The sequence below is a fragment of the Genypterus blacodes genome, unplaced genomic scaffold, assembly GCF_046128005.1.
Source record: "Genypterus blacodes isolate CSIRO-AG114 ecotype Tasmania unplaced genomic scaffold, CSIRO-AGI_Gbla_v1 ptg000003l_1, whole genome shotgun sequence".
Taxonomy (NCBI): Eukaryota; Metazoa; Chordata; class Actinopteri; order Ophidiiformes; family Ophidiidae; genus Genypterus; species Genypterus blacodes.
Window position 1 is genome coordinate 5,352,071 of NW_027466817.1, and position 27,448 is coordinate 5,379,518.

General features: G+C 42.9%; 1 protein-coding gene across 3 annotated transcripts in view; it reads right to left on the bottom strand.

The window, feature by feature from the left end:
• Positions 1-701: 701 nt before the first annotated feature.
• The window catches only part of dscamb (Down syndrome cell adhesion molecule b), an 82,470-nt gene continuing 55,723 nt past the window's right edge, over positions 702-27,448 (bottom strand). Inside the window, exons 11-33 of one of the 3 annotated variants that reach the window (XM_076142191.1) lie at positions 18,988-19,184; positions 18,027-18,123; positions 17,773-17,901; positions 17,483-17,650; positions 16,733-16,803; positions 16,118-16,361; positions 15,041-15,187; positions 13,737-13,892; positions 13,301-13,434; positions 12,956-13,109; positions 12,658-12,775; positions 12,310-12,476; positions 11,846-11,944; positions 11,116-11,304; positions 10,458-10,748; positions 8,546-8,722; positions 8,066-8,096; positions 7,743-7,858; positions 7,472-7,621; positions 6,244-6,444; positions 5,739-6,041; positions 1,995-2,207; positions 702-1,964 (exon numbers count right to left, since the gene is read on the bottom strand). In XM_076142191.1, coding sequence (XP_075998306.1) covers positions 1,639-1,964; positions 1,995-2,207; positions 5,739-6,041; positions 6,244-6,444; positions 7,472-7,621; positions 7,743-7,858; positions 8,066-8,096; positions 8,546-8,722; positions 10,458-10,748; positions 11,116-11,304; positions 11,846-11,944; positions 12,310-12,476; positions 12,658-12,775; positions 12,956-13,109; positions 13,301-13,434; positions 13,737-13,892; positions 15,041-15,187; positions 16,118-16,361; positions 16,733-16,803; positions 17,483-17,650; positions 17,773-17,901; positions 18,027-18,123; positions 18,988-19,184 — 3,878 coding nt within the window. In that variant the 3' untranslated portion in view covers positions 702-1,638. Of the gene's footprint in view, positions 2,208-5,738; positions 6,042-6,243; positions 6,445-7,456; positions 7,622-7,742; positions 7,859-8,065; positions 8,097-8,545; positions 8,723-10,457; positions 10,749-11,115; positions 11,305-11,845; positions 11,945-12,309; positions 12,477-12,657; positions 12,776-12,955; positions 13,110-13,300; positions 13,435-13,736; positions 13,893-15,040; positions 15,188-16,117; positions 16,362-16,732; positions 16,804-17,482; positions 17,651-17,772; positions 17,902-18,026; positions 18,124-18,987; positions 19,185-27,448 lie in introns of all 3 variants that reach the window. The other 2 variants (XM_076142201.1, XM_076142209.1) reach the window with 2 other exon arrangements.

The following is a 27,448-nucleotide window of genomic DNA, read 5'->3' on the forward strand; positions in this document are numbered from 1 at the left end:
GCCAACTCATTTTTGAACTTATTTCAAAGTTTGGATTTCATTTGAAAGTTTGTTTTGGTGGTTTGGTTTCTGTGGCAGCTTGGATATGATGAGGACTCTGAACCACTGATTGTCTTGAGAGACTGTGACAATGAAGAATCTCCAGGCAGTGAAGCAGGTAAATGGAGTGAGCCTGCCGGTGACTGAGCATAGATGCAGCACTGCTAATGCTACTTATATCAACTTATACCTACAGATGAGTTATTTGAATGTATTTGTGTTTGAAACATTGCGTATGCGCAGGTTCCCCCTGCCTCTGCTGTGTCACCCACATTCTTGGGATCAGTCTGACAATGTCAAGCTGATCCAGGTCCCAGTGGCAGCACTGGCATGAATAATTCAATGTTCTGGGTGGTGTGCTGCTCCAAATGGCAACCGCAGACTGCAGCAGACTGCTTAAGTTGGTGTTGATGTCTCCCTCTACGATGTCCAACTTTATTTTTGGTGCTAAATCACCCTCTCCACCTCCTCAGGTCATAGAAACTCATTCCCTGCTACTGAAATGGAATTAATTTGGTGACTACACAGTTAAACTTAAAATCACTCTGCTACACATTTCCTGTTGGTTTCTTATTTCTGTAATCATTTTTTAATTAACTGATTTACTACGATAGACTTATGATCTCCTTCCTAAATAAATCTTCAAAGTAGTTAAACTAAAGTATAAGAGGAATGTAGTTTAGACAAAGTGGAAGGTGGAAGTGCAGAAACAGACACAAACACCAAACGGGCTTGAACATCACGAATCAAAGTCAGATGTGTGCAAACATGACTAAGGACTTTATTAACCAAATCATTTTCCCCATAATATCCACAAATAAAAGTGATCTCTTTATATATATTCACATTGTATAATTTCATAGTGTCACAAAAAACTCTCTTTTTTGGATAACCAGCCATTCCTATTAATTGTCATTTGATCAGTCGCCATGCAGTCGTCAGAAAGGTTGAAAAACATTACGATTGGTCAGCATTGGCGGTCGTGTCCAGCTTCACTCTTCTTCTCCTCTATTGGCTCTTTATAGTGCTAAAAACCCACAGATTTCATCACACTGCAACAATAAAATTAAAATAAATTAGGAAAGCAACGTTCTCCAGCAGACTGCTCTGTGAAGGTCTTCCTCCCTTTCACTTCTTGTTTATAGATATTTTCTGTTTTTATATAATAATAATAATAATAGAAATAATAATAATAATAACTATAATTATCCTTGATATAAATTCAATAGTATTTTTTCTCTTTCTCAAATTTTAAATAAATCATTTCGGCAATCCTCATATGTTGTCACTTTAGAATAAAAGAATACTCAAGTAGAAAATAAAAACTGTGAGAGAAAATTCAGAATGTCAGAAGAGGAGCAAGAGGATGAGAGGATGAGAAGTGTGAGAGCAACAGAGAAGAGCGACAGAGGAAAATAAGAAAAGAGTGAAAGAAAGACAGAAAGACTCAAAGAAACGCATCCAGTGCAGATGCATGTCAGAAACGGCTCTATATACAACAGTTTCTGTGGTGGAAAAATGTCCCTCCGCTGCCCGTCGCTCCTCCAGTGTGTCTGCAGTAGTCCTGTGGTCTGAAGAAGTCCAGTGTGTGTCCCAGTGTTATACCAGAGTGTAAGACTTGGCATAGGGGTTGTTGCTCTGTTTCAGGTGTCCTCTGGAGTCCAGCAGTGACTCCTGGGAGGTGCTGAGCTTGGCAGCCTGTGCTTGGGCCAGGTCTCCTGAGGAGGAGGCCTCGGCCCGGACCTCGCCCCGGGCCTCTCCCCTCTCTCGGACTTCCCTGTGGGGGAGAGTGGAGGCGGTTCCTGGCTGCCACTGCTGTACCTCCCTGGGTGAGGGCACTTCCATAGGGGTGGGCTCCATGGGAGGGGGCCTCTTCAGGGTGCGGCTCCTCTGGGGCTCCAGGCAGGTCTGGCCCATGGCTCCTCCTCCTCCTCCTCCTCCTCCTCCTCCTCCACCTCTCGATTCTGCTGTAGCACCAGCAACACCAGCAGCAGCGCCACCACCAGCGCCGCCGGCTCCTGCACCTCCACCTCCACCTCCTCCCCCTCCTCCACTGCTGCTGCTGCCACTGCTGCTGCTCACCGCTCCACCTCGGGCTGGCAGCGGCACACCACGGTTCAACAGGAAGTCCATACGGAGGTAAGGCGGCAAGTGGACCAGCTCTCCTCCTGAGGAGCAACACACAGGACAGAAAACAGGCGGTGGAGTTTAGGAGAATCACAGTGTATAAATAAGCACACGACTAAAGATATTGTGCAAGTACAAATACAGTAATAACCTGAGCCATATACTAGATATTACACAAAATATCCTTCAATATCCTTCACTATCCTCCCTCCTTATAAAATAATCAATCATTCATCAGAAGTGCAAAAACAAAAGGTTGAAGTCATTTCATTTGCAATTTAAGAAACACCAATAAGATTGCTAACATGATCTGTTGGCATGAATACAGAGACATTAAGTAATTTGGACTTTACACATATACTTGTGTCTGCTGCATATTCATGTGTTTACCTGCTGCATCAAATAAACAGTGCTCATTTTTACTGAAGGTGAGTAAACATGGCGCCTGAGTGCACTTCAGCCAAAAAGCTAGCTCTTTATGGAGCCAGGGGGCTGTAAAGATGGCTGATAAACATTCTGTTACAACCTTGTGCTGTTATGCATCCTTAAAAACAGTTTTTATAGTCTTTGGTGACCGATCAAACTGTGTCCTATGGGGGAACGTATCCACTTCCTCTCTGGAGCGGCGCTCTGCTGCTGTTCATGGATTCAAACTCTGGGGATCGATTACACTGGCAAGATGCAGCAAATATGAGTGTATGTTTAAAAACTCTCATTTTACCCCTTTTCATTATCACATGGCACTAGCTTGGTTTCCAAGGTAACTAGAGCATACATTGTGCTCTGCTTGCGCTCAGATGTCGTTATTTATTCACTCAACAGGGCTGAAATAAATCCAGTGATCCAGACTTTTCTCTATTGTCTCCACGTTCATTATTCATTGTGTTTATATGAAGATCATAGATAACTGTGATACTATGAAGGACAACAAAGATAAAAAGTAAAAAAAAGCAAAAGTATCACGATAAACTAAAAAATATATTAATATAGATAGAAATAATGGGAAAGAATATTATCGCTCTGATTTTTTTCATCAACAATTAAAGTCTTTAAATAAATATCATTCAATGTAGTTGAGTGAACAAAGGGTTCCTCTACTTTGTTTGTAAATCTGTTTCACTGACTGCATTACATATTAACCTGGTTAAATTATAACAGGCACACACACACCTAGCATGACTTGTGGCCCTGTACAGATGAGTCTGTCTCTGTGGATTCAGTTCAACATGAGACTTTGCTTAATGAATTTCTGGATTCACTGGGAGTTTCAATTCTGTTCTGTTTTATAATAAGCCTTATTAGTGCCAGCAAGGATGATGAATTTCTGGGAGAGTTAACTGCATTAAATATAGATTTAAGTGTTTCTATGGGAGCTCATTCGAAATGTATTCGGAAATTCATCAGGCCTATAAATTGCAGATTGTACAGTAATGAGACAATGTGTGGAATCATAATACAATAGCAATTCTCTGCCAAGCCATTCATCTCAGTGGAGTCTGTGTAAGTGACTGTTGCATCCTCAAGTCAGTAATTGTGACATTTGAATATGCTCTGACCTATGTCTGTTGCGTATTTCATTCAAGCAAACACATACACACACACGTTTACAGGCCTATTATACTCAGACTACGGCCTGTCGCTGCGTGATTACCAGCACTGCTGTAAAAGTTTATGAGCAAAGTGCTATGGAACACACTGTAATGGGACACAGGTCCAATCGATTTACCCCATGAAACATTGAAATAGAGGCACACAAACAAATAAACCACTGCCGCTAATTACAGCTCTGTCATCTGAGGCCGGTTACGTGACATGAGCTGAGAGCGAGAGAGCGAGAGAGCGAGAGCGAGAGAGCGGGAGAGTGAGCACAGGAGATAGAGAAAGTGAGAGAGAGAGCGAAAGGGAAGAGGTCCTTTTGACCTCTGCGATGGATAGGAGAGGTCATCTCAGGTCAGGCAGATGTAATGGAGACAGAGATGGGGTGAGTCAGGATCACACACTGGCTCTCAGTCACACACTGACCTCCACAGCTTGTGTTGGTTTCAATGGACTGATACTGTACTTCACTCTATCTAGAACTGACATGTGTGCGGTGATTTGAGGAGGAAAGTTCATAGTATATAGCATAAAAAAGCATCTTGCATATTATAGATTAAGAATTGAATAAATGGCCTCTCTACTTTATGTCCAAGGGAAAGAAGAAGGAGACATTTTACAAAGACGTAAATGCTGTAAATGCTTGTAATATTAAAATAATGTGTCTAAATCCAATCCTCTCTCACTTTTGTGGGCACACACACAGTAGAACTAAATGAGGAGAGTTTCTGTAAGTCTCTGTTAAATGTAGAAACGCCTGTCAGCAAACTAAATTATTACCATTTTGCAGTTGGTTAACTGCCGAGGCAGCTAAATACATAACAGTTGACACAGCTAAAAACATAGTGGATGTTTAGGTTTTATTCTCTGACAAAGAAACAAATGTAATTTACAATTTTCTGCTGAAGCTACTTAAACTTTGGACAACGTTGTACAAAAACTAATCAGGAGCGTTTCACCAGGAGGCAGCACAGACAACGCGTCATCCATCACTCACACACACCAGGCTGAAAGGCTGGAAGGCTGATATTACACTGAATGGTCGCTACTGTGGCAGTAAAATGCTGCTTTGTTCAGACAATAGCGTCAGATTAGGCTGACAGATAGCCTTTCCTTGCCCTCTCTCTATGGCCACCCGGTGACACGAGTCAGCTGTCTTGTGTACAGCTGATCAAATGATAATGAGATCTGAAACATAAGAAGCGGATCTGATGGCCTCTACTCTTGTCTTGCAGAGCTCAGGATTCTGGGACAGTGTACACTTCTACACTTCTACTTCTAGGAAAGGACGCTTCCAATAGTGCTAATTATCGGCCGCCCCAGATACTCTATAGCGTGACCGGAGGTGTGTGTCTGTCCGAATGTCGGCACTTCTGTGTGTGGTCACCGGTGCGTCCACATGCTGTGCCAGACCTTGTAAGTGATCTGCATGGCAGCCAGGTGGAGGAGCACAGGTTCATGTAAGGTGAGGTTCCATCCGGGAGCCTCTGTCAAGATGCAACCAAAGGCTTTGGAGGCAGAGTCTTGGTATAGTTTTAAAAGTTTGTCAAGTCAATGATTTTGATGCTTTATATTTGCTGAGGAGGAGCTTCTGCCACTAATAATGAGTCTAATGTATAATGGTTTAATCATGAGACCTGGTAACAGCAGACAACAGTGCGGACCAAGCTCTGAGTGTTGGTCATCATTTCCCTCATTTTCCAGAGTAATGTCAGTGTCTTTCATATGCTCTGCAGCAGAGATGAGAAAGTGATTTACAGGAATGTTACAGCTAGATGTTACAGGTTCATCTCTTTCTGGGACTATTCTAGTCTTCTTGAGTGACCCTTGGCTTGCTGTTGATTAAACATAAAGGCACATCATGTATTTGCTTATGTTGTATTTGAAAGGGAAAGTGGTGAAGAGCTGCTGAATGACTGCAGGGCAAACACACAGCTGAATGGTTTGTATTGTATGTGCGCTCTAAGTATCCTCACCAGGTCTGTGCGCCTTCGGCGCGGCCATGTTCATGACCCGGCTGACATCCTGAGGCTTGGGCGGTGAGGCGGTGAAGCGGCAGATGCCTGACTCGGACGGTGTGCTGGAGGTCAGGCTGTCGGTGTAATCGTTGGTCCCGGCTGTCATTTGCTCCGATGAGGTGTCGGAGATGAAGCACTCGGTGATGGTGAACTTGGCGTGGCGGAGCTGCTCTTCCATCTTGGCGTGTTCATAGGCTCTGGCCAGCTCCTCGTAGGTGGAGGATGCGCTCTCTGTAGACACCATGCTGCTCCGTGCACGATCTGAGGACACACAAGTCGACAGGGTGAACTGCTGTTACACTTGTTATTACTTATACTACTAAGTTTACTCAAAGTTGTATCAATTAATGTTTGGCTTCTGGTAAAATGACTGCCTGCGGGATTTGGACTCCACGCTGTAATCTCTTCTTATCTTTGTTGCACCTCTCAAGCTTATAACCTGTCTCACGGTCCCCCTCTTTACCTGTGTCCTGTGAGGGGCTGACGCTGTAGCTGTCGCTCTCTTTGTCCACAGATCCAGTGGCGCGTGGTGTGGGGAGTCTCCAGTCGGTGGTGAGGGTGTGTGATGAGCTGGTGGGGTGCGGCCGGTTCAGCGTCCACTGGCTGGCGTAGCGGCTCCGAGCCGCGGCAGGACCAGCTTTGGCAGTGCGTCTGGCAGTGGGATCTGGTGAGACGAGGAGGGACAGCGGCCGTTAATAGCAACGTATATAATTGCCTCGTCTCAACTTAGTCAATTTAACTTCATGCTGTGATAATTTCATGACACAAAGAAACATTTTACAAAGATGATTTCATTCAAACATATCATATTTTTTACAAACCAGCATGTAACATTTCAGATGGATGTCCAAAAGATTCATGCTGACAAAGACAAGCTCATCCATCTGGCCTCTAGCTGTCTTCACACAGACATATAGATAGTATCACTTTCAGCCTGACCCAGACATGATTCTGCTCTGTGATGCACTGTGAGGCTGGACCGGGTCCGAGCTTAGGGGAGGTGTAGTGCCGGTAATCGTAGTAGGTGTGACAGGGGCAGACAAGAGAAATTCAATCATGGACGGGCGGCCGGAAATGATGGACATATTTGGCCAACAGCGATTGCCAGAGCGCTGAGTCAGCAAAGTGTCCTCCAGCTCTACAGGTGGGTCAAAACAAATCAATCATGGCCGTTTGCTGGTGAGTACAAACGCATCGCTGACTGTGCCAATGTCAGCTTGAGAAATACTACTAAAAAATAATAGTCACAGGCCAAACGTATGTAATTAAAATATAAAATGTAGAGGATTGTACAGACTCAGACCTGTGTGCTTTCTCCCTTCCGCTGATATATTGTTGCTGTGGACATTTTTGGGAACAAATAGGAGCAACAAGGCAGGGGCGAATCAATCACTACTCTTCATCAAGTCCTGGCTCAACGGCACCTCGCTGGAGGGACGCTCGCACATGAATGCAGTGTCGGGGGAAAAGATGTTTGCCTCGGATGTAATGACAAACTACTACCAATGTTTGGACTTGGATGGTGCTAAAAGTAAAGTTTCATTTTACAGTGACATCGATCTCTGAGAGCTTCCCCGGGTTCTTTAGATTCAGGAGGACACAGAGCAGGACCAAGCTGGTGGCTGTACAGTAAAACATTCAGTTAGTAGTAAAGGAAGTAAAGGTAGAGCACTGACGGTGGTGGGACTCACTGGTTCCAGGCCTGGCATCGGACACATCCACCAGTGGTCCGGTGGCCTGGGACAGAGACTGGTAGTGGACGGTGTGGGTCACAGTAGAGGACTTCTGCTTGTTGGTCTCCCCAAAGTCATTGTCTGTCAATAGCACAGTGGATCTGTCATCTGGGAGACGGGGAGGAGAGGGGGAAGGGAAGGAAAGGAGGGAGCATAGAAGACACATTGTGAGGAAAAAGAACAGATTCAAGTCTTTCATCGTAAAGGACAGGAGAGGACGGGGTCTCACCGATTGTCTCCATGGTGTCCCTCTCCTCGATGAGAAGCTGTGCTCTGGGAATGTCGATGTGCATTCTTAGCGTCTGCTGCTGCTTGTTCACCGTGTCTGGCGTCCGCGTGTTCTTACTGAGAGGAGAAATTTATGACCGAGCCGCTCCATTTTGCACCGTATCACAGAAATGCTAATTCAGACCCATTTAAGTAAACAGGGGCAGCATATCCTTTGTGCTCCGTATCTGATTTTTAGCGCTGTAACTCTAGGCTGCACTTTGATTTATGTTAGATGCTTAAAAAGGAAGGCAGTGAGCATGAATTTAAATTAAATATACATACCTCATCAGCATTTCAGCCAGGCTTTTGGCATCTGTGAAGTCAGCAAAGAGGTTGTTACAACCATTATAGAACTGTCCCAATTGATAAGCTACAGTGGGTGGAACTGTTAGTTAATCTCTAATGTGACATGAATAGACGTGGCGACTCAAGAATGAGGCCGATGAAAGCATGTTAGCGTGAAGACAGAGGGAATATGGAAGTGTTTGTTGCCTACAATCGCTTCGGCAAAGTCAATCGCCTTCAGTTTTGGATTAACTCACTTAGAGGCCATTGATGTCAAGCTGGAGTGATCATCCCTGGACAGAGGATGATCAAAGGGTGTGTGTGTGTGTGTGTGTGTGTGTGTGTGTGTGTGTGTGTGTGTGTGTGTGTGTGTGTGTGTGTGTGTGTGTGTGCGTGTGCGTGTGTGCGTGTGTGCGTGTGTGTGTGTGTGATGCAATACACAGGGAGAGTAAACCATGATTTTATGGCGCGACCCACCTCTGAGTCTCTTGAGCCTCTGCTCCCTCCTCCTCCTCTTCAGAACCATCAGCATGATGAAGACCAACACGGCCACCACCAAGATAGACGTGATGGTCACCACCATCTTCAGACCGCTGCTGCCCGACATGTTGTCTGAGATGGGATCTCCTGTTTTCAGCAGCGGAGGGATGGTACCTGACAAGAGCACAACGTGAAGAAGCACTCGGGTTACATATGGAATTAAACGGGTCGTTTACTCCAGTTTGGCCATTGCTGTGTGTTATCTTATGTGTTTGTTTGATTTAACTATGTCATGCACCTGATTCTCCTAGTCCCACAATTATATTAGATTATTTTAATGCCAATTGGTTTGCACAACTAATGAAGTCAAGAGTACAGGACATTACATTTATTTGCTCTTTTTTAAAATGTCAGTTGAAAATAATGAATAAAGCGACTTCATGCCACACCAAATGATAACTAATAACATCAAAAGTTAACGTTTCCTAAGTAAAGGGTGGAAGAAAAACTGTTTTATCAACTCACTCACTTATAGGTGACCAATGAGCAAACTTGCCAATTTGTTTGTGCCAATTTTAAGATTTGTATCATATATTTGTATAATATGCCAAGAATATATTGCCAAAAATGTCTTTATGTACGAACTGTTACATATATTAGTCTTTAGCTGAGTGAAGCTAAGGCTCCAGGTTTGCAGAGGGCTGAGGACGTGTTGTAAATCTCCTGGGGTGCAGCCCAGCAGCTGAGCTGAGCTACAGAGCACACTGACAAACTGACAATAGCATCTAGTCCCAGACACACACACACACACACGCACACACACAGAAGCACATCCTCCTGTACGCACTGACAGGCAGCTTACACGTCTCAGCAGAACCCTTCAGAGGAAATTAATGAATAGTGTGGAGTGCAGCACAGAGCTCTCCTCGCCTCCCGTCCTTCTCTACAGCTTATGCAGTTCTTTTGTGTGTGACTGACACAATCTGTAGCTGTAGTCAAGTAAAGCAACAGCATGTGGAGAATCAGAGGACTGTCTCCATCCACTCAATGTACCTGTCAGTCTGCTTCAAGCCTGACAAAATAGTCTGATTTACAATTTCAGCATCTAACATAAAGCACATATAATGAATTTGGCTCAAATGCAGCACGTTGTTCTCCTCAAACCAGTGGCATTTACTCTTTAAGTCGCAACGTTTATGAGCCACTGCATTATGTGACAGCTACAGTGAGTTTTCTGTGTTTCAGTAAACATATTTGTCTACACACACACTTTCGCTTGAAGCTGTCACTTGATTTGCAAAGTGAGTCAGTACCTTTATAAATGCACTCAATACTCTTTATTATTCATCCTTACTATGATTAAAGGCAAAAAGCAATGAAACTGTATACATTCAGGGAACCAACGGGAGTCCACCGCTCTCTTAATATCCCTGAGGCTACAAAATGCTTTATTGATTTGACAAACGCTGGCCATGTGTTGTGCTGTATCCAAACCATATTGCAAATATGCTAATAATATGGTAAACATGATGGCCAGCAGAGGGCAGTAATGCCATAAGTACAGATTTATTAAGTCTTATCTTCATTTTATCATCTCTCTCCATTAAAGGCAGGCTGCCAAAGAATCATGTTAAAATGAGCTGAGTGTTGGAATGTGACCGAAGAAGAACAAAGACTGTACATTTTGTTGTGCTCCACATTTGCTTTAGGTTAGGTACTGTAGGTATTCTTATCATCTCTACTTATGTAGGATAGCAGCAAAGACAGAATGGAGACAGACTTCAAAAAGGTGTGTTATGGCATGTTAATATGCTTGGACAAGTTATTACTTCATCCGTAGTTACAGATCCTACTGGATGTGGAACGATCTATGCAACTCTGTGGGACAATCTGTACAATCCAAACTCACTTCCGTCAAAATTGAGAGTAGCGAAGGTGATCCTCTTTTCTGCCGAGCCGGCGCTGTTGGTGACCTTCATCTGCAGTTCGTACCAGGTCGCCTCCTGCAAGTCATACAGGATGTAGCTCTTGGTCAGCGAGGTGCGCTGGGCCGTGGTCCAGGTGGGCGAGTCCACGGCCCGGTACTCCAGGATGAAGGAGGTGATTGGACAGCCGCCGTTGTTCCAGCCCACCAGGTTGAGTCTGGCCCTGGTGGAGTTAATGCTGGTAAAGAGCTCGTGTTCTTTGGCGAACTGGGGTTCTGTGGAAAGGAGAGAGAGGAAGATGAAGCTACAAAACTGTTCACATAGTTCAATATTTATACAATGAAAACTTTTCAAATCGGATCATTAACTTTCATAGCCATAAACAAAGTCAGATGTCACGTGAATACCTCTTCCAATTCTGACAAGAAAACTTTATTTTCTTAAAACTTTGCCATTATTATGTTGTTTTAACAGGAGTTTGGAGTTATGAGTTTTTTAGGATCAATGAAAATAGTATGAGAACATGAATCCCCAAAGAAGTTCCCTCAAAATATCTGACACAATGTGATTAGTCGATATAGCTCTGAGGCCTCATAACTCAAAACTCTCAATGCACAAAAGGAAAAAGTATCCACTCCCCACCTTTCCCATGGGTCTTTGCCTCGATGATCTCACTGATGCGGCCCGGCCCCACTGCATTCTGGGCCGTGAGGGTGAATTTGTACCAGGTGCCGCACTTCAGGTTCTCCAGGCGGTACGAGCGCTCGCTGGGGCTGATGGGGAAGCTGCCCCACTGCTCGCTGTTGTCCTCCGAGTACTGCAAGATGTAACCTGGAGGGCAGCGTGGGGGAGAAGATGAGTGGAGGAGAAGAAGAGGAGGAGATGGGGGACCAGGGTACGGCCGGGAGTGCTACTAATGAAAAATACATACCCGCCGGCTCCTCGCTCGAGCGGGGGGGTGAAACAAATATCACAGAGGAATGACCATGGACAGCTTTACACAGTGACACGGCTTCTCTGAGGACAGGAGGCCCACTCGGTGCAGCCGTGATTAGGAGCAGTGATGAATCACCACAACTAGTCTCACTCTGATTGAGCAAGCAAGTGTTAAAATGGGGAACTTTAATCTCTCACTTTAACAGAACTAATCATCCCCACTCCATTTTAATCCACCTACTGTCTAAATTCTTAAGACAGCAGTACTCAGCACCAGCGCCGGATAATGAGAAACAAGGACAACGGGTACTTTAGAGCAGAGTAATGGAGGAGAGTGTGTGTGTGTGTGTGTGTGTGTGTGTGTGTGTGTGTGTGTGTGTAGAGTCGAGGTTCTGTTGCTGTACGGTTTCAAATGCTTCCTTTCTGTCTTCCTTACCTCTGATGGAGCTCCCTCCGTTGTCTCCAGGTATCCATGACAATGTGATTGATGTGGTGGTTGTCTTGGTAACCGTCAGGCGTGGTTGGTCAGGAGGGACTGTAGATATGCGAGCAAACATTGGAAAGTTCACCGCACGGTTAGTGTTTGTACTTCAATCGTCTCATTTCTCCTTGCCAAGATTCCTCATCTTTTATAGAGATACAGCGCCCCCTGTTGATCAAACTGTATGCTGACAGTATTTTGTGCAATAATACTTTGCCTGATCTTATACTGCCTCGTTTTGCCTCCTACAACAACGGTACATTAGCAAATAACGTGTGTCATAAATGTAATTCTATGTGTGAAAAATATTATCTGTGATGTGTTCCGTTCTATGTGATTCATTCATTTCATCATTTCATTTAGATCAAACAGGAATTTTAAAATGTATTTCATTACTAAAGCTCCAACTACCAACTGACCTTGAACCTGCAGGTTGAGCGTGATGTCATCCGACCCCCAGTTGTTGCTGGCCACACAGCTGTAGTTTCCGGAATCCTCTGCTTTGACTGTGCGGATGATGAAGCTGCCGTTGCCATGGACACTTCGACGGCCGTCCACTAAGACAGGGGTAGGAGTTCCATTGGTGCTAGAGATGAGATAAAGACAGAAACAGAGACGGTGAGACCACCACGACATCTGGCACTGTACTTGGAGCTCTACACCAATAGTTTCATTACAGTCTGAAGATGAATACTGAGGTTTAAATCTCTAACATGCTAAGATTCCATTACTGCTCTTGATGACATGACTATTTGTGTGTGACTTACTTTCCCTTGAGCCACTTAATGGTAGGAGGAGGGTCTCCAACAGCCTTACATGGCAAAACGATGTCCTTCATCCAGGGAGTGGTCACTGTTCCATTGAAGGTCAGAATTCTGGCTGGGGCTAAGTGTAACACACACACACACACACAGGGCATTGATACACAACTTTTCTATGCTGTCTAGATGACTGACAGCTTCAGCAACAGCCAACAAAGCGTGACACCGTTTCTCACTGTGGAAATAAAAAAAACAAACCAAACGAAAGCTCCATTTCTCGGCCACTCTAGTTGTGCTTGTGTACCTTTGTCCAGAGGCTCCACAGTGATCTTCTCGCTGTTGTTGCCGTGGCCAGCAGCTGTCACGGCCACCACCCAGATGCTGTACTGTCTGTTCCGAGCCAAGTTGGGGATCCGGTAGAAAAATGCATCCGGAGAAGCCTCAAACTCACTCATCACCTGGAAACAGAGGGGCGAGAGCAGAGAGATTCATGTAACACTGGACAAATGACACCAAAGAACATCTGGCAGACTTCAAACGTTCAATCTTGGTTCGTATGGATTTGCTTTAATACTCCAGTTATACAGGACTACAAGTGTGGCTGTTGAACAGAAGCACAGAAAAGGTACTGGTAAATAAATGCTATTACCATAGGATGGAGGTTCGAGCAAAAGACGATGTACTTCCTGATGATGCCGTTGAGTTTGAGTGGAGGCAGCCAAGAGACAAACACCACAGAGCTGCTGGAGGCTGCAGCCTTCACTCCCGCTGGAGGTCCAGGCACTATGACAGAAGACAACAGAATGTGGTTGAACAGACTGACTGGACAATGTTGTTTTAGTGGAAATGTCACATTAATACCTAATCTAATTTCTTACTGTATAAGATGTAGTGTTGATCGATTTAAATGTAACGTATTGTTTTGGTACAGAACACTATACTAGTGTATATATACACTATACTGTGTGATCTTGTTTTTGGATCAACAAGTGTAACTGGAGCTGTAGTTTCAGGCATTGGTGACCGTTGATTTAGTAAGACTGATAAATAGATAATAGATGGGCGTCCATGGCAATGTCTCGTACCATCCTCTTTGGTCCGCACGTAGATCTGTTCGCTGCGGACGCCATCTCCAGCATTGGTGAATGCCAAGACCTGGATGCTATAGTTTGTGTATTTCTCCAAACCGTCCAGCTCCAGGGATGGCTGGTTCGTCGTCACATTCTTTATTTCTCCCAGTTCTGACACATAACAAGTAAAGAATAACGAGATTAGGAAGTTATTTTCCTGTGAGGGGAGCTGTGAAATTAAGAGCATTCTGAACATATAGCATAGAAAGAAGATTTGCTTCATGACCTTTTCTTTTTTTAGTGCGGAGGACCTTAAAATAATCAGACATGTCATATTTTCCATTTTAGTCTATTGCAAGTGTGTGAAAGCACAATTGAATCAGGTGTTCTTATTCATCAAGACAAAGGTAGGAGGACTTTACTATAGCCTAACCTGCTTTGGCAATGAAATTCAACATGGTTTCTGAAATTGTCGCATAGTACAATTCTGTGACACATTTACTTGAGCCCGTTTTATTACATTACTATAGTATATTGCCAGTAGATCCTCTACTCTCCCCTGCTGTGCGCTCTGTCACTCACAGCCAGACAGAGAGCCTCCCTGAGTTACTGCATGGTGAATTATTAATGGAGACCAGGCTGGCTATAGGTTGGATCACTGCTATAGGTAATGATGTACATTTCAGAGAGAAACACAGGGAAATCCATTCCCCCCCTGAAATACAGATGTGATTAGAGTTAATCAGATGCTGCACCTTAGATATGCTGCATATCAGCTGATCAATTCAATAGAGGAAATGCAAGTGAGTGAGGAAAGTTAAGATTACATCAGTGCAAATCAGCAAAGCAAATAGCTACAGATTTGGATAATTCCACTAATTTGAAATGTATTGCATGAAAAAACGCAACATGAATCTTAATTATTTATTCACTGCACTATCATGTCTTTTCATTTACCCCCAGAAAACGAAAATGATGACACACAGCATCTCATGAATCTCAAATGAAGCCAGACACATATTGCTACTTAAAATCAACCTGCGGTGAATGAGATGTGATTGCCCACTAATGAAGAGAACTAATAAACTGTGATAAGTGATGACTCCTGGGGCCTTGATATAAACATTAGGTTAAAAAAAGATGAAAATATTAGTACAGAATGTTGATACCACCGCTCCCCCTAGTGGCCAAACCAAGGAACATCAATGAAAAACGTCGGATGGTGCAGTAATATTGACTTAAATGGTAAGTATTGCATAAGGATGTGTAAAATATGTGTGTATGTTTTTGACTTGGTGCATGTGTGCATGTGTGCATACCGCCATCAGGTAGGTTGGCCCAGTAGATGACTCTGTAGCCTTGCAGGTTTCCGTTGAGGGCCTCTCGGGGCAGCGGCAGCCAGGAGAGGGAGATGACCTCAGGAGACTTTGCCACAGCCAGGACATTTTCAGGAGGCCGAGAGGGAACTAGGACACAAACAGGGCAGAACATCTTCAAATGGGGGCCTGATGCCATTCTGATTGAGAGTTATTGAATATATACTGGTATTTTACCGCATCTAGTCATAAATAGTAATCACATTATGTAATCACATTATGTTCATCTTCATTATGCAAACTAATCTTGAGAATTATTGGAAAAGGCCATAATGAAATATTATGCATATATTTGCCTGTGTAGTTCAATAAACGTCCACTAGATGACAGTGTAGTCCACGGAATGAGTTTGGCCTTTTTATGCCTCACTGCTCAGGATGTCAGTGATCAAATCTGTTTCAAGATGTACAACTGCAAACTGATGCGTCACATTCACTCTTCCTGTAGCTTTTGCTAGACAGAATGTTCATCAATATAACAAGCAGAAGCTTAATAGAAGTTGAGCTCAGCAATGTTTTCCCCTGTAAGTTTGTGACAGTTGAAACAGCAGTTGTAGTTTGTTGTAATGGAGAACTTCTACAATTTGTCTTTAGATATTTTGTTTCTGTTTTTTGTTTTTTTTCTGTTTCTCTCCTCTCTCTCTCTCTCTTTCTCTCTCTCTCTCTCTCTCTCACACACACAACCTATGATGCGATTTGTACTAGCCTACATTGCTGTTTGACATCATCCTGTAAGAACTGTATGTACCCTATGACATCATTGCATTTCCAATCTACTTGTACTCTACCTCAGGGTCTATGTATAAAGTTTAACAACAATAGTAGGGATAATACAACCTTCCTTCCTTCTCTCTATCTCTCTCTCTCCTCTTTCCCCTCTTTCTATATAAAAAATGATCTCCAACATATCCTACAACTGTATGCGTAATGTCACGTACAATGTTTGCATTAATAAAAACAAATTGCAAAAAAAAAAAGATTAAGAAAAGTATGTTCCTATCCACCCACAGCCGTTACGTACCATCCTCCAGGGTCTTTGTGACCACCTGCTGTGAGGACGGTCCTGTCCCCGCCCTGTTTGCAGCCTGGACCACCACGCTGTACTGGGTGAACTTCTTCAGGTTGTCCAGTAAGATGTTTTCTGTGGTGTCTCCTGTGGTGTCCAGACTGATGACGGTGAACTGGTGGCTACCACCAGGACTGTATTCCCTGAAGCCCACCTGGTAGCAACGAATCACTCCATTCTGCAGGTGCTTCTGGGGAGGCTAGAAGGGACAAAGAGGTGATATCTGAGTCCCCGAAGTGCAGCATGTACCAAAAGTCACCTATTGATGTGTTGTTGCTCTCCCAAATGCTATTGATTGTGTATTTCTGATATATTACTGCAACATTAATATTGTAGTATCATCATCACTTGTATGGTCAATGGAACAGAATGTACAGTAGGTGCACCAGGCCCAGTTCTCCCTCTTCCAGGAACATTCATACTGTATGACAAATAGGTGCTTGAAACAGAGACTTTGCATTTTTCTTTCATGTTTACTTCATACCTATTGTAAATTGGTACATATCAAATACAGCCATTCACATCCTGGAATTTATGTCAGTGCCTCATATACATAAAGTTTGACTGTACCTTCCAGGAAACTTTGATGCTCTGGGGGGAGGTGGGCTCCAGAAGAACATCTTGTGGAGGGCCGTCAGGAGCTGTAAATCGAGCACATCTTTGTATTTAACAGCACGTCCACCTTGTAATGGAGGTAACACCAGGGAGACGTGTTGTTTCATTCTCATCCACTAGATGGTGGTGTTGAGATAGGAATGTATTTACAACCTCATACATGCACCTTGCAGCTTCTACCTCACATGAATTTAAAAAGAACCCACATTGTAATAATAACTTTAACCTTTGAAAATAATGTGAGAAATGATTCATGTGTGATTTCAATTCAGTTTTATGACCTTTTGTAGGCATGAGTCCAGTTAAATGTTGCACTTTAATGTGCTTGTGTACCTATGGGGGGATCATTATAACCTATAGCAGCAGGTGAACAGGGTTAGAGTGAGAGAGTGTTTCAGTGAATATAAAAGACAAAATAATGGCTTCCACTTAAAAACAACCATAACATAGTTACACGCAAGATGACTCATTAGCACCAGGACTCAAGGGGGAATGAACATGATATCTTAAGTGTTAGAGGACACTGTTGACTAGATAGAATAGAGCCATGATAGGCCAATTAATATTATGTTATTAATAGTATACTGTTTCCTTTGAGTGTGTCTCTTTATATGCCCGAGAGTGTAAAGATACTTCGAAAGTGCAGAGCTGCATGTATCGTGACGAGGTAGCCACAGGATGACGTGTCAAGCAAAGCTGACTAACCTGCTTCGTCAGTGGTGATGGTGAGCTCGTTGCTAGGGTTGCTGTTACCAATGATATTTTTGGCAACCATTCGGATGTTGTAAGTGGAGGAAGGATGGAGGTCGATAATAGTGGCCTGGTTGAGCTGGGGTGACACATCTTTGGTTACCTGGGCTGAGAGCCATGAAGCTAGAGGACAGAAAGACACAAAGGACATTTTATTTCTGCAGGGTTTCAGGGTTCATTTCTTTTAGGAATTGTTACATTTCGGATCTAAAATGTTTTGGGATTTTTTTTAGAACCCAATGTACCCGATTTGTTTTTGCACTCAATGTCATATCCTGTTATGGGGCTGTTGCCATCGAAGCCCATCGTCCAGCGGAGCGCTATGGTCCGATCTCTGACTTCCCGAATCTCCACCTCGGGAGGATCAGGTGGTTCTGTGGAGAGGGTGGAATAAATGAATAGACAGAGTAATGAATGAGCAAACACCTTCCTACTGCCTGATGAAATATTTGTCTCTCAAACACACGCAAGCAGGAGTGTGAGGCAAAGGGGAGCTCACCTTGCACTGTCAGCTGAATGATGCCTCGGTCTTCACCAAAAGAGTTGATGGCATGACAGGAGAAGAAGCCTGAGTCCTCACGAACAGTTGGCATGATCTACACAGAGAAGCACAACATGGAAGGCAGGTAGAGACTCACACTATCAATTTAAAATCTCAAATGATGCTGTACTCCAATTGATTTTCAAAGCGGGGATTGGAACTGTTGATCTTTACTTAGACTGAGATTAAGTTAAGAGAGAGATAAAGCTGTGCTTGGATTTTACTCAAAGTCACATGAGACGCTTAACCGCTCAATTATCTCTGTGCACACACACCTTGTGATCTTAAAATACTGCCATACACACATGTGCATATGCAGATTATGATTTTAAGATATGTAGCTCTAAAATGTTTCATACATACAGTTAGATTTTTGGATTTATTTTAACACATTCAACAGACTAAGGCATGAGGTGTTGCTCAAAATAAGATTAGGCAAGATCAGACAGTTTCAGGCCACAACGATATTTGTATCTACTTTCATCTTGATAATGTTATATATAGTTACAGGTGTGTATATGAGCATATACACTACCAGTCAAAAGTTTGGACTGAGAAGAGAAGAGAAGAGAAGAGAAGAGAAGAGAAGAGAAGAGAAGAGAAGAGAAGAGAAGAGAAGAGAAGAGAAGAGAAGAGAAGAGAAGAGAAGAGAAGAGAAGAGAAGAGAATGAGAAGGTGTGTCCAAACTTTTGACTGGTAGTGTATGTATAGATTTGCATGTATGTTTATATAGGTGTATTTATTTGATAGGAAACAATAAGGAAACATAAGAAGCAGGCGGCAGGAGTTTTAATGCTTCTCAGAGGTCTTTTGTATTTTGATGATATCCTTTTCGTTGTCATGTTTGAGTCTGCAATACCTCATTCATTCATTCATTCATTCATTCATTCATTCATTTACGTGAACTGAGGGAACCCACCACCAGTGTGGAGATGACTTCATCTGCCACCTCCTTGACAGTGACCACATATCTGCTGGTCTCTGGGTTGATGATGCGTTCCTCCTTCTCCCAGCGCACCATAATGGGCTTCTCCCCGTGAGCTGTGCAGCTCATCTTCTTCTCCTCCCCTTGTGTGGCCAGAGTGGTGTTGGGGTAGGAGGTGATCATGGCTGGGACTAGAGGAGAAAGAGAATATAGAGATTAATACTGCTTAAAATGTCTAGATGTGGTACTTTTAATGACATTGTGGTGTAATTTAATGTTTTTATATTGCAACTAATTTCCCTCCTGTGGATTAATGAAGTATTTCTCCAAACAGTATATCTAAACTTCTACTTGCCTTATTTCCACCACCATTACAACTTTTGAAATAAATGCTGCCATGTGATCATGTCTGGGTACATAAATAGATTCGGATTGAAATATTATTATAGATGGGGACTTGGTTATCACACATTTAATGAGTATTTCTTGTATTTTGCTCAGAAGTCTCCCACTCTCTTTTTCTGACAATTATAACAACCAGCACAACACTCCCGAGACTGTCGTGAACTCGTGTTTGAGTCTGCCTGTCTCCCGCAATGCTTAGAGAGTGGAAAGGAGCCCTTCAGGTAAGCCTCCGCCTGCTTTGATAATGACAGTGAAAGGTAACGTGCTGCTTTCAGAGCGGCAAGAGTTAGAACGAGGCAGAGGAATGGAGAAGAAAGTGGTGACTCCTGAGTGAACTCCCATTGGTCGGTGTGTGGAGCCAGGCTGGCTCTACGCCGTAACCGCACACCAGGCTCATTACCAATAGATCTTGATATGTGTGTGTGTGTGTGTGTGTGTGTGTGTGTGTGGTTTAGCAGACGGGGTAAGTATCTACTGTGAAAGTCTCAGACTCCTCACATTCTCACACGCTTTCGTTTATTGTGTCTCCTGATTATAACACAGAGACTTTCAGGAATTTGCAGTATAATTATCTGAGAAGTGTGAATTGAATTACCTCATATTAATCAAAGTCAAAGAATGTGCTGAACTTGATCCTCATCTTCATCTGCATTTGTTTGTTGAAAAGGTAACATAGTTATAAAGGGCATTTTCAATATATTTGCCTGTTTGTCCTCCTGGATTATGGCATGTGTATCCGATGATGGACTATCAACAGGTATATACATAAATATATCTTTATCTTTATATATCCAGGCACTAATCCAGATCATGAAGATTAAATGAAACGCTTGGGCAGGCGTCACATTTATGGCTTTGCTGTATACCAACAAATTCGGCTATTATCAGAACTGCTGTACAAGTTGCAGTTGCATGATGAATATGTTCCACATCTGATTTCACAGTAAAGACGGTAAAATTTGCTTTTATGCAGGAAAAAAACAGAGGACTCTAACTATCATGGCCATACATATAGAGGGGAATACATCTAAATTATTTTGAGCTAAGAGGTAATACACTGAATAACACATCCTGCATGTCAATATAATGTGTATACTAATTTGCCTCATATAATGCACGATAAGAGAGATTTCAATTAATTGCAGGTATCAGCATCTGACATTGACGGGCCAGAACAGGTGATCATGAAAAGGTTTCCAGGATGTGTTCTGTAAATACACACTGTCAGTGTAAAGGACAGCAGCAGCAGCCACATTTGGCAGATACCAGTGTTAACAGTGGTTGGAGGCCTTCTCCTCCTCCAAGAGTTGCTATGTGTGTTTGAGTCAGTGAAAGCCTGTACACTCCTGAAGAAAGTGTCTGTGTGCATGTGTATGAATGTTATACTGTGTGTGCATATGTATGAGTGTGTGTGTGTGTCTGGGGGAGCTAAGTGGGCGAGCGTAGAGAGCCGAAAAGTCTTGTGCTCATGACACATCTCAGCCACACTACACGGTGGAGGAGAGAGAGAGAGCATGTACCCCTGCAGCGCTAACTATGATCCCTCTCTCTCTCTCTCTCTCTCTCTCTCTCTCTCTCTCTCTCTCTCCATCTCCCTCCTCGGGCTCCCACCAGGATAGCGATGATTTAATGATGAGAGAGACCACTTTGATTATTCATACACAGCAGACAAGTCCGCTGGACGCGCTGCCGTCTCACACAGACTCACACGCACACTCCAACGCACAGAAATGCACAGATTGAGACAGATGCAGACATTTGCACGCACACACACACTCAGAAATGCACACAAAAAAAAAGACAGATGAGAGATAACGGGCGTGCACACATGTATGCTTGCACATACACTGTCAAGATAAGAGGACACACACACAAACACACAAATATAAACCAAGAGACAAAAATACACACACAGCCTTCCCAGACAGATTTCCTTGGGTCAAGTAGTTTTGTAGATAACTTTGTAAACATTTCTTTTAGTCACGACGGACAAGGGAACTTGGACATCATTTGCTAATCCTGACATTTTTGAAATTATAATGAATCATTTGTATTACTGTTTTTGTTTGAATGGCAATTTCTCTGACAAGATGAGAATTGGTCCAATGTGTAACCCAACATACTGTATGTTGTATCTAACACAGAATATGGTATATAAGTTTATATGTCTCATAAATGCAAATGCAAATAGAAAGACACATAATGCAAACAAACAGTCCAATATACTGCACAGTAGGACCCTCCCAAACACTGTATGCTTCTTTTTTCTCACTTCTCCATTTTTGATGTACCAAAAACTCAAATCAAAAAATGTGTTTGAGAGTAAAGTGGACATTCAGCATGAATGAGATGAAACCTGTCAGACTTAGGACTGTTAATGTTTAAAGCTCATCTCTTATTCACCCTTTCCCTTCCCTCCTTTCCTCCCTCCATCCTCTCTTCCCCCGGCGCCCCCCTCCCCACTGCCCCGTGCAGGAAAAACGATGATTTATTTTGCATAGCAACTATGAATTTTAAGTGAGTCCCATTAAAAGAGTCTCCTCAGCCCCTTTCTCTAAATGTTATTGCTCCTTAACGGGAGCTATTTTCTTCATCTTAATCCGAGGCCTTGGCAGTGTGTAAGTTACCACCGCTGAGGCTCGTGCTTGTTTCCTCATAGTAAGAATTCCATGAAGGGAACGCCAGGGACGAGGGGACGGCAAAGGAATGTCTTTGGTCTTCCTGTCTATACTGTGTGCGTGTGAATGAATGTGCATTTGGATGTGACGGTGTTTCATGTGCACCTCTGAAGGAAACATAAAAAAGTTGCGTGTGTGAGCGTGTGTGTGTGCAGACTGCAGTGTCTCCAACATTCTACAATCTTTACAACTCTTGGATGTGCTTCGGCGGCTGAGGCGACGCTGCTCTCTTCCTCCTCATCTCATCTCTATGCATCTACTGTGCAGCACTCGCAGGGCCCCGGGCTAAACCTAGTCTTTTTGATAGCTCATAATTGCTCGGTTGATGTATATTTTTTAATATCCAGCGATATTACAGGGAGCTGGTAATAAAACACGGGAGGGTAGAGGAGAGAGTGTGTGTGTGTGTGTATGTGGTGTGTGGGAAGAGGGGAAACAAAGGAGAGAGAGAGAGAGAGAGAAGGTTGAGAGAGGGGAATAAAAGGGGAGAAAATGAGAGAGAGGTACAGATGGGAGGAGGAAGAGGAAATGCAGAAAGGTGGACGGCCTGCATCCCGCTTTGACCTGAGCTGTCATCGTGTTATGAGCGGCACAGCTGTGAGGGAGGAGGCTGCACTCCCCACCAAGATTAAAATCCAGAAGGTCACTTTTCCAAAGTGTAATTTTTGAAGCTCTACTTACAAAGAGAAAACAGGTTCTTCATCCAAATCACGAAGACATCAAATCATTGATCATTTGCATTTATAACCTGCTTGAGGTGATGATGTGGGTATTGAAATGATCAGGTAGAGCAAAGCAGTCAAACAGAAGTCCTGGTGGTCAATTTGCTAAACTTCAATGGCTCCACACATCCAGAGTGGTTAGATTAAAGGAATCTCCTTTTCATCATGCATTCAGTATAAACCCGTTCTTGCTCTTTGTGGCCTTAATCGAACGTACACTATGTTCAATAATCACAATACATACAAGCCATTTACTTTGATTTCTTGTAATAATCTTCTAATGACAGACAGGTACTGTCATCATAAAGGGACAGGATAGAGATGTGTATTACTAGGATGTGTGTATATGTAGTATTTTGGTTTCATGCTTCATACTTGGATCCGGATCAGAGTGTGCTGTGGGTGCACAAAGTAACAGTGTGGACTGGTGTAAAATATAATTATTTAAATATACGATGTGGCGCTGCAATATTCATATGGGATTGATGTGTTTTACAGGGAGAGGGAATCAGTGAAGTTAAAAATGATTTATTAATGGTAAATAGATCTGCGCTTTGTTCTTCGCAACGGGGGGTTGGGACACTTTGAGGACACGTAGCTGCCAGCAAACGAAAGGATATAAAATGAAACAAATGAAATGTGTTATTTATCTTTTCAATCTGTCCCTTATTGCTGTGAAAGTCTGAAACAAAGACTAACAGAGTATAAGAGAGTTGAAGTAAATGCAGATTGTTTCTTCATTGGCTTCTAATTGGAGTATTGACGGATTTTAATGAAGCAGAAATGTGCTTAAGAGCCAGCGTCTTGGAACACACACATGCTGTATGCACTATTACACATGCATACACAGATTAAAATATCATATGATGCCAAACACAGTGAACACAAAGTGAAATAAAGTATGGCAACAATATAGATGATCACATACTGTATGTACTTTGTGTGTATGAGTGTGTGGACAACTGCACATACTCCTAATTTTAATACAAACATAATAGACAGCCAGAAACGCCTTTTCAAACCACTCATGTGAGTACGTACACTCTCACAGAAAGCATCTGGGATGTATGAATACAGAGTTTTGGGTATAGAAAGCATGAAATGTGATCTGTTGATGAGTGACAAGCAGGCGTTTGATCCAGCATCTAAGGACGGAGCAGCCAATAGCAGCACACATAGCAAAACACAAAGTACCTGATTGGCCAAAAGAGGTAAGAGCTGCTTCCTGTAATCTGAAATATTCTGTCTGTATAGCCGACATGTCTCTTGTAATTGAATCAAACTTGACTTAGGAGGTTTTAAGTGACCCAGCAAAGACGATTTCATTCATAAATAAATGGATTGAGTGCAAAAAGAGAATTGTGCTGATATGGGTTTAATCCATATTCATTGTTACAGAGAAATGCTGGTCTCATGGAGGCTTTTAAGTATTTTTTATAAAAGGTCAACAAAAAGCACTCAGACCATGGAAAAATTCCGATAAATTTCTGACCCTAACACCTCAAGCCATGCATTTCTATGTACGTCTGAATTTGATCCCATTGCCATTAATCCATACAATGAGAATCTGGACTATGAGGAGCCATTCACTCGTCCATAATAATCCAGATCCCTCCCATTACCGTAGACCTAAATTTACCCCATCACAAGGGACATGACATCTCATAAGAAGTGCTGCAAAACCCAGAAATGTGCTCATAATTCCTGAATGGTTATAAAATGAATGTCATATCTGGTATCAAATGTATAATATAGAATGGCTGGAGTGTAACATCATAGGATGTAGGCTTGATGAGACCAACCAACTCAAATGATATCTCTATCTTTATTAATTCAGTAGATATTAATAGAACTTAATAATTTGATGAGGGCAGAGCTGTTCTGGTTCTGAAGATATATTAAAACACTTTGTACTTAACTGACTCAGCACAATCTCACCTAGATGATGGTGGGAGTTGCATATTTGTAGCCCCACTAGACACACCGCTGTGCCTGGATAGACAGAGCTCCTATCTGAACACACACACCTGACCACCAGATCCAAATCCTTATTCAGATCCAAACAACAATAATTTTCTAAATTCACATTCGGATCTGGATTTGCCTTGAAATTGGTGAGTTATCCTGCTACATACAGACATATACATATAACACATAACCTAACCCTCACATGTATGTTTAAAGGTCAGCTGGCCAACGCAACAGTGTAATGTGTAACATTTGTAGCAGCCTGACAAAGGAAAATAAATATTACTGAAAGAAATCTGCATGATCATTTAAGGCCTTAAGAAGGCCTTTAGTGTATTGATTGAGTTTGAATAGCAATCACTTGACTAATGAAATACTGTCATTGCCTGAAGGATGAAGAAATCTGACCACCACATCATAATTATTTTGTAATAATAATTTGTAATTGTTTTAAATAAAGTTGCTATTAATGTTTGTGTTAATGAACCCAGACTATTAAAGGGTGTGAAATACCCTTTCAGAGATGTGCTATGCTGGTCTATCTCTCCACGCTTTCTCACAAATGCACCTGCCCGTGCATGCTCACACACACACATACACACACACACTCAGACTTACACACTGTGCTTGCTGATATGACGAACTATAAAAACCAGTGAAACTGAAACTACAAATGCAATCTCAGTTTCCCTCTTACTCTCCCTCATCTCCCACATCACTCCAAGGCACACACAAGTGCACACGTACAAACACACACACACACACACACACACACACACACACACACATTAAGGGCAGGCAGTGTGGCTGGGGCTGAGGCAGTGGTGCAGAGTGACAATGCACTGGAACCTCCATCTCTTGTTTTGCTAAGATGCACACACACGCACACATGCACACACACGCACACATGCACACACACACACACACACACACACACACACACACACACACACACACACACACACACACACACAGCTATCAAGTGTGTTTGTAGACATTAAATCACAATAGCTGGCTGAATGGAATCATCCAACAAACATGTATATTGCGGTTGTTCTTGGATACTTTCTCTGTGAACCCCTGTCTCAGCAAGATGGTCTCACAAATGGAGCAAAAGAACTCCTGGAGAGAAACAAAATGTGGGGAGGAGGAAGGAGGAGATCTGCAGTGTAGTACAGAGCAACAAGGGCCCAAAAGTGGTGCAGTGATTGGATTAGTGATGTGTATCATCTTGCTGTAACCACTTTATGGTGTGCCTTCTCTTTGACTCTGAGGGAGTCAAATTGGTATAATGGAGTCCAGTAGATACAGTACAAGCATATCATGAACAAATGCAGAATTTATTACCTGGATTTTTCTCTATATAGGCATACAGTATGGCACAGTAACAGTAAGTGCTTATTCGATGAAAGGAGTTTTCTTTTGAAATTGATTTTGAATATGTTTTAATACTTATTGTGGAACTTGAATAAGAAGTTGAGTAATTCAATTAAACCCAAGCAAAAAGTGTAGCTGCAGCCACAGTGTTTGCTGTCTGGTCGGTAGCGAGAGGAAGGAGAAAGGTTAGCGCTGCCATAGGTCAACTCGCTGCATAGCAACTGTGTCCCGAGCTTTGAACCAATGAAAACACAGGATGCACGTTCGTGTCTGTGCTCGTCGCTATAGCAGGAAAAACGTAACATAATGGGGAGGCTTTGGAAGTTTGTTACCTTCTAAACATAGTTAGTGGCACATCAATATAGTTATAAAGTTAATAGTAATGATTAAAAAAATAGGGGTCAGATAATGTCAGATATATCTGATATGTTACTGTAATGAAATTCTAGGTAAACATGGCTGTGATCAGTTTCAGTGTAGACAAAATTCACATGCAGAGAGAGAGAGAGAGAGAGAGAGAGAGAGAGAGAGAGAGAGAGAGAAAGAGAGAGTGAGAGAGAGAGAGAGAGAGAGAGAGAGAAAGAGAGAGAGAGAGAGAGAGAGAGAGAGAGAGAGAGAAAGAGAGAGAGAGAGAGAGAGAGTAGTCCATCAGCAGGGCTCCTCGTGCTCCAGTTTGATAACAGCAGCATACGTGGGGAAAATAATCCCCACTTGCACCTGAGCACTATCAAAATGAGGGGACCCTTGTAGCACTATAGGGGAGCTCTGTTAACGCTGAGTGAGGGGAAGGAGACACACGGTCGGGGACATCAGGCCTGCGTTCACACCTTACGTGAACAAGTGACCTCGTTATATGGATAACAAAAGTGGATACTGTGTGTCACAGCACAATGTAAACAGGGTCATAATGTACGAACCAGGATTCAGAACACGTACACAAGTGAGACACAAACACGTCAACGCCATTGCCCACACGGCAAGATTAACGAGATGACCTGCTTCCAATCAGGTATGTTAATTGATATGTTCTGAGCCTAATGCGTGAGGAAAGGTACACAGGCTGTGTAATGATAATATAATAGGGTTTTTGCTATCATTTGAGCTAGATCAGGCGACCCCCTCCTGGTCGCCTGATCTGGCCCCCTCAGACACCTCCCCCAAAATGAGGAAAAGGCTTTAGTCGAGCATAACAACATTAGTTCTGATTTAGCTGTTTCTATGCTTGGCTCAGAACCCTTGTTGTGTAAATATCAGCAGACGTGTAAAGCCTCAGTATGACTAAGAGCGCTGCTGTCAACACAGCTG